Consider the following 8193-nt stretch of genomic DNA (forward strand, 5'->3'; position numbering starts at 1 on the left):
AGTATTTCATGGTATAAAATAAATTAATACAAGTTATTTTTATTGTTAAATTATACACCTAGTATTAGGTTAATAGAAACAAATATTCCTCTTCCAATATGATGTTAATTATAGAATTCTTTAAAACTATTTATTAATTCAAGTATAAATGTATTTTGATGTTAATAACTTTTAAATAGTTTATATTTTTTTAAATATTTTACACACTAATTCTAGTTTATTGATTTAATATCATCTAAATATCACTTAACTAAAAAAAAAAATATTTAAAAAAGATAAAGTTGTGTTAAATTAGATTGAATATTATAAGCAAATTGTTAATTTTTAGATGAAAATTAGGACATTAAAATAATAATAAATTTTTTTGAACTTACCAGAAGTTTTTACTTCCGAAGATTTTTCCTTGAATTTTCTCGTCCTTTTCACATTTTTTGATTGATTCCTATAAAAAAATGCACATTTTATATTATTTAGTATTTCTTATATAGCTCTAATTAATCCATAAATTCGTATAGAATGTGCATCGGACTGGATAATAGAATACTTAAATTCATTATAGAAGAAATTTAAAATTTTCCTTTAAAAATCATATTTTGGAAAAAAATAGCATTTGTACTTAAGATTTAATTATCATAAATCGCATGTTTTCCTGTATGTTGTTTTTCAAGAGTCATTTAAAAATCTAAGCAGTTTAGTTTGTTTGTGTGTATTATATCATTCATTGCTATTATCAGTAATAAAGTGATTTTTTCTTTCTTTCTGTTCTCTGTTTTAGGAATTATTAAAAAAAACTTTTGTTGCTATCACTGATAATAAACAATAATAAAAATAAAAATGATCAAGTTTATAACTTTCTTATATAATACAATAATAAAAATGATTAAATTTATATAAGAAATTATTATTTACTAACTATTAAAATCTAAAAAATTTTTATATGAAAAAAATCAATGATTATGAAATTTGATTTTGTGTGATATTTAAATTTCAGTATTTGAAGCACATCAGCAATAATAGAGGTAATTTAAAAAAGCAAATCGAAGTGAAATATTATTAAATTTTAGGAAGCATTACTACTTATGCAGTTACACATATAACTATTATTAAACAAAAATATGTTATGATAATGAAATATTTAGTAATATTTGGTATACTAACCATGTATAGAAATGACAAACATGCCTTTCTTATATTGATGTTCATTATAACAATTTTTTTATCATGAATAGTACTATTGAATATTAATATCGAATCTGAATTCATCATAGAAAAAGAGAAAGTTTGGAAATAAAGTTGATAAAAAATGTATACATGATAATCTATTTTTTACTCAGTATCTGCTCTAAAAAAATTGAAGCTTAAATATAGAACAGGACAGAAAGTCTTTTAACTCAATCTCATCTGTTTGTGTCCTTTATAAATTTTTTTTAAAAAATCAAATCATCCAAATGATAAAGATTGTAGCAACTTTGCGCAGCTGCATTTTGGAAATGAGATTCTTACTCATACCTTGTGGCAATAAATGTCATTCTTGACTTAGCTATGACTTCAAATGTGGTGGAGCCTCAGAAAAAGGTGCACATTTCTGTTATTTAGCTGTATTATTATTAGTAGTATAGTTATTTGAGAAATCTGCTTGATATCTGAAATATTTTCTATTTGCTGAGTTTTGTGTGCCCTTGTATTATTGTGCATAAAAAGAAAATCATTTCCTCAAGCTTTTTAGTACATAGTTGATTCAATAACAAGAGGTTAGTGGGTTCTCTCCTGTTGAAGAATTATTGAAAATCATTGTGCTTTGCATTTGAGTTTATCAATGAAGACATGATGGTTTTATCAACTGTTTTCAAGAATGATATTTTTATATTAAATGTTACGCATATAATGTTCAGTTATTCTTTTTCTTTTACATAGCCTTTTTATGTTAGATTACATTTTAACAAAAATACCACTTTTTATAAGTTATTAGAATTTTCACTGAGAAAATAAATCCATTTAGTATTTCATATATTTTAAGTTTTTTCATTTGCACTTGTGGCTTTCACCTGGAATAAATTAAACGAGATTGTTCCTATTTTTCGTATTTAATGTCAAACAGAATATGGTTTGAGAAATTCAATGAACTAGAATAGTGGTCTTTTTATAAAATTACATTTCATAATTATAATAAAATTTAAGATACCAGCAACATAAAATATTTTTATAAATATTATACCTCTCTGTTTCTTTGTGCCATTTTATAAAAATAAGAATGTGGTTGTTTTAATTAAGCATATTAACTCTATTATCACCTTTTGGATTCATAAAAGAAGTAGCTGATCATCATTGAACTATTATTTTTTCATTTCAACAGACTTTAAATGTTATTTTTTTTAAAGCACCTGTTACTAATACCTATTTTCCAGCAATAACCTCAGTACTTACTTTTTTTTTTTTTGTTGTTGTTCATTTGATTTTTCATAACAACTATTTTCTGACCCAGTCTGGTACTGTATTTGTATGTATATTAATATACTGTGGACTGATAATACCATACTCTATTTCACCGTAACTTGGCAATATTGTAAAAGGCAGAAAATGTGACGCTCCGCGTTGGAAAAGAGTTCCCCATCCATTTTGACTTTAAAATAGCAAAAATGCGTAGAAATTTATCAAATAATATCATAAATTACAGAAATCCTTTTTTTATTAGAAATTATTTAAAATTATTCTCAAGTTAAAAGTGCTTATCTGTTAAGTATTTTGTAAATAAAGCGAACGAATAAAACCAAGCGATTGACATAATGAATTCCACTTTGACTAGAACTGGTCATCAAGGTCAAATATTTGGCGCGTGTTTCTTGTACGTTTCCGCCAACTTTGCTTCATTCAGTTCACAACCGTTATTATCAAAACTCGTACATTTTTATTCTTGCTTTTTTACCAGCTGATATTTTTGATACTGTTAATCACATTAGTAGTTATTAGTTTCGATTGTTGAATATTTATTCAATTCATCATTTCTATTCACTGCTAAAATGTCTGAAAAAGTGTTATCACAGACTGCTCTGTGCACGCCGATTGAAACCAACAAAAAGTGCAGCACGCAGAAACATATTAAATATTTATTCTCGATTCCGAGAAGAAAACCCTCAAGATTCTATGAACCAAATCGTCGATAAAGTTTCGCATCTTACAAGTGTTTCGCTAAGAACAGTTTTCCGTTTGAGAAAAGAAATAAAGGCATCCAGTCCTTTAAGTAACCATGGAAAGACTTAAAGCATGGATTTTTCGTCAAATACAGGATAATGTAAAATCATCATATTTAATATGATGATTTTACATTATCCTGTATTTGACGAAAAATCCATGCTTTTTTTCGGAGAAATGAGATCCCAACATTAGATAAAGTTTTAAAAGATGTGAACGATGATACAGATATCTTTTCGAAAAACATTAGCCGAATTATGCTTTACAGAATACTGAAAGATTTGGGATTTTCTTTTGGAAAACGGTGAAACGAAATGAAATAATTTTAATAATTTATTAAAATAATGTATCAATAATATTGGACAAAATAAGGAAAAAAATTAATTCTCTGATTTAAAATGATAATAAAGTAAATAAATATTTACTATTTGGCGAAAAATTTGCGAGATAAAGTTTCGCCAGCAATCTGCATTTCTAGTAACAATGTAGTTTACAGTAACCCAGTTCCCCTGACAACGACTGTGATTCGGCATGCCTAGAATATACTCTACTGCCAAGTTAGGGTGGAACAGAGTATAAATATATTTTTTCTCCAATATAAAATATATGCTATATAACTATAGAGAATTGATTTAATGTGTGATAATTGTAACATTGGTTTTGCTAAATTTTCCTCAAATCAAGAAACTGAAGGGGAAAGATTGCAATCAGATGTTTGTTACTTCACTAAAAATTTCATGAAATTATATAATTTCTAATAACACTAGGTATGTCGGGTAGCATAAAATAAGTTTTAATTTATATCAGTATAAAATTCTTCTATATTTTACATTCATATTCATGTTTTCTTTGAATTTTTATAAAAATTTATTTACTAAATTACTTGCATTCAAAACTATGTTTAATTCAAATCCGCTCTGTCACAAGACTGGCATTGTTTATATTTAATAACATAAGACAATGTAAGCCTCGCTCCCACAGAAAGTATATCAAAAAAGTTTCTTGCAACATTTTTTATTAAATGAACAAAACAGCGAATGTTTTTATGCTATACATATCTTCTGTGCAAGGTGGAGAATGCCATGAGTATTTAGGTTTCTAACAGATTTTTTGATAATTATAGAAAACTGCTTTTAACACTTAAATAAAAAAAAATTAATATTACCTACTTATTTTGGCAAATTTCCCCCAGATTTTTAGCTTTCCTTTAAAAATGTATATTTTTTCTACATTTTCATTAATTGTCTTGCTGTGTAATTCTTTAAATAAAAATAGGCTCAAAACCATGAAAATCATCGGTTGCGCAAATTTTGCTACTTCTACGTTGACCATGGAAATCTCGGGATACACAGCAAGAGGATTAATATATTTCATTGTTATAATGAAATTCAAATTGCTTTCACTGTTTCATCAAATACTCAGTTTCATAGGGTTTTTTTTTCATTGTTAAAAGCCAGAGAAAAATATTCTATTATTATTCAAAATATTGAATTTTAAATTTCATAGTGTGTTATAAAAATAAGGGCAATACCAAAGCCTGGTACCTTAAAACCTGCTAAAATTAATTTTTACAGAAATCATTGATAATTTTTAAGAATGAAACAAAATTTAATAAAGTATTGTGAGTAGCATCTCATAGGCAAATAAACAGTTTTGAAACATAAAATATTTTCATTAAAATGGAAAGACGAGACTAAAGATAAATTAATCTGTACCATGTATGGTAACAATATTTTTAACTCATAAAAATTAACCATTTCATCAATTTTTCCTAAATCTTCTCTAATAAATAATGTCCTTATGCTTCATAATATTTATAAGCAATGTTTGAGAAAAATGTGTTCAGTCTATTCCAACTCTAAACTGTTCAAACTATTTAAAAGCTTCTCTTTTATTTACATAGATACATTTTAAAATCATAAATAATCGCAAAAATTCTATTGCAGTCTTTTTGTTTCATCATATTTATTTATTAAAAAATTATCTGCCCTTAAAATTTAAAGACAACAGTGATTAATTCTTCATTCGTTACAATAGTGAAAATTTGAATTAATATACTAATGAAGAGATTAATTCCATTGAATCTTATTTTGAAAACAATGTCAGATTAAATGTTAGAAAAATTCTAATAAATACTGCAGCTTCCTTTAATGCAATATAAACTTCACATTCTTGGCCAGACAAGGACAAACACCGAAACAAATAGCTTATGAATTCATTACATGCATAAATTTGTGAAAAAAAATTATCAAAGTTGTATGTAATAATGCCACCAATACCTCAATCCCACTGTGATTTGGATGACCTTTTTCAAAGCTTGTGTAACAAAATTTATTGCGCTATAGCATGAAGACTTTTCATCTTTTACCTTATAAGTAACTATTTTAAATATATTTTGTTTCAATTATAATCTTTTTTTAGTAAATTTTTTTGACTTGAATATACATACATATATATATATATATATATATTAAAACTGATTTTTTTAATTGAATTTCAAGTCATATATTTTCAAAATTTCTTTTTATCATCAGATGATATTTAGGAGGTTATGAAATCAAGCTAGCAGGAGTATTCTACTGTAGTAACATTTACTTTATAATGTGTTTTGTGTTGAATAATGAAGAAAATTAAGAATGTATTCCTCCCGTTAACTAATTAAGCCCAAAAACTGGTAGAGATTAATAATTTTGATACTACATATCAAAGTTGATATTTTTGTGCCTGGAGATTGATGTGGAAAATAGAAAATATAGACCATAAAATATTGTTTATAAATTTCTTGTTTTTGATATTCCATCACAGTCCGGATTCATTGATAAGCAATGTAATAGAAAACTACTTTATTTTTCTTATTTCAAATAATCAACTTTGTCAGATTTCCTATTCTTAAAATTTGCACATTTTTTGTCTCAATCATTACTTCTTAATTCATGGGGTGTTGGAATTTTTAATGAATTAATAGAAGTCAATTTATTTGGCACGAATTAGAGGTGAGAGAGAGAATGAAAAATTATTCCATCTTCCTGCACAGATTTTATAAACTCCACTGAAAAACTGAACTTATTTATTTTGTAAAAATGGTGCAATGAACGCTGTTTGATTCTAAATGTTCTGTTTAATATTTACAACATTAGTTACATATTTAATCAATTTCTTCAACATGTTAAAGAAATTTTTTTAATTGAATGCCTACATGCATGCACAAAACTTTATATAAAAAAAGAAATGTGTAATTAAGACACAAAATATACTATAAATATTGCTTTTTCTCGCTTTTATGATAATTGTATAACTTTAACCCTTTCTGGTGGTGTGGGAAACATGCTTACCACTAATTCATCAATATTTGTGTCAAATTATATAGGTTGGCAAAAGTTCTGACAGATTTTTCAATAAAATAAAAATTTAGAAGCTTTAATTGTTTATCTCACACAAAATGGTGTGTCCTAATGATTAATTAACCAAAATAATTAATTAAGCAAATTAAATTTATCTATTAAGCTAAATGAATTACTTTTCTTAAACCAATATTAGTCCTAAAATATTTTAATATACCATGACTAAAAAAGGGGGCGTTTTAAAGAGTTAAATAATTATCGTTTTTAATATTATATAGTAATATGCTAGTTCTAAGAATAACTTAAAAATCATTATTCCCACATAAATATACTTTAATTGTATTAAATTTGTAGTAATCAAAATTATTCATTGAAATTTTTAACTATACCATTTTTTATTATGATGTTTTACATCAGTCCCTTGAAAGATGTATAAATGGTACTTTGTTGCCCATACAAAATATTTATATCAATATTAAATTGAAATAATGCAAACAGAATGACATTAAATACCTGGATGAATCCGATTTTCTTTTCTTAGGTGCCATCTGATTTCCAGTTGTTTAGCACTGTGAAAAGCAACATCAATATAGATCTCAATATTTTTTTAAAAAAGAAACTCACATATAAAGTATTTTAATATTGCTTAAATTTGTTATAAATATTAAAATAATAATGTCTTATTAATAATTAATAATGCTTTACTGTATATAATTAAAGATATTGAACAATATTTTTGCTTGTTCCAATACAGTTTGTTTACATATTTATAATCGATTAATTTTATTTTAATTACTTCTTTGTCTGACATTATTTCTCTGTTTTCTATCATTCAATAGTGAATTAATCATGCAGCATTTTATGGAAGATGACTAAAATATAATTATTTTTCCCTTAGAGATATTTAGAATATCTATTAAGATATCGCCAACCGGAATCGAAATTAAAAACTGTAATATCTTTTTTAATGATATTAAATTCTTATTTTATAATAGATATGCGGAAATAAGTTTTCAGCATTTTATGGAAGATAAATAAAAAAGTAATTTTTTTACATAATGCTAATAGGAAATTGAAAATTTCTTACCTTCCTAATTTAAATTTGAATAAGGATGTCTCGTTATGCGTTCACTCAGCGACGGTTCCGAAGACCTCTAGTGACTAAGTGAACGGTTTTGGCAGGTCTTGAAAAGACCGATGAGTTCCGGGACCAGGATCCGAAAACGGGTTTGCGGAAATAGATTTTATGGAGAAAAAAAAGAAGTGTTGGCAAAAATTGCTTTATATATATATATATATATATATAATTTTATTTATTTATTTATTTTTTTCCCTTTATGTATTCCAACAGATTAGTAATGCTGAAACCTCTGAAATTCGAAAATATATGTATAGCCTCCCTTCTGTTAATAGGAATTACTCCAAAGCATTTTTTTATTTTGATAGATTTGTGTTCAGTTTCATACCTTTTTCGCGGTTGTGTGTCATTCTGTTCTTCGTATAATCAGCGGTTTGTCACTTAATATATAAATTTTCCCTTCAACTGATATTTAATAATATTTGGCAGAATGAATTTATAAATAATTTTTAAAAACTACACATTTTATTTATTGCTGTTAAATAATTCTCGAGATTATTTTTAATCTTGTTATAAGAATTTTTT

The 8193-nt window shown here is 25.5% G+C and overlaps 1 protein-coding gene across 1 annotated transcript in view; it reads right to left on the reverse strand.

Moving 5' to 3' along the window:
- Positions 1-7680, reverse strand: part of LOC129959265 (uncharacterized) — a 49971-nt gene extending 42291 nt beyond the window's left edge. Inside the window, exons 1-3 of the mRNA XM_056072088.1 lie at positions 7618-7680; positions 7044-7099; positions 375-442 (exon numbers count right to left, since the gene is read on the reverse strand). Coding sequence (XP_055928063.1) covers positions 375-442; positions 7044-7078 — 103 coding nt within the window. The 5' untranslated portion in view covers positions 7079-7099; positions 7618-7680. The remainder of the gene's footprint in view (positions 1-374; positions 443-7043; positions 7100-7617) is intronic.
- Between the last annotated feature and the right edge of the window lie 513 nt (positions 7681-8193).

This window comes from Argiope bruennichi, chromosome X1 (genome assembly GCF_947563725.1).
Source record: "Argiope bruennichi chromosome X1, qqArgBrue1.1, whole genome shotgun sequence".
NCBI classification, from domain to species: Eukaryota; Metazoa; Arthropoda; class Arachnida; order Araneae; family Araneidae; genus Argiope; species Argiope bruennichi.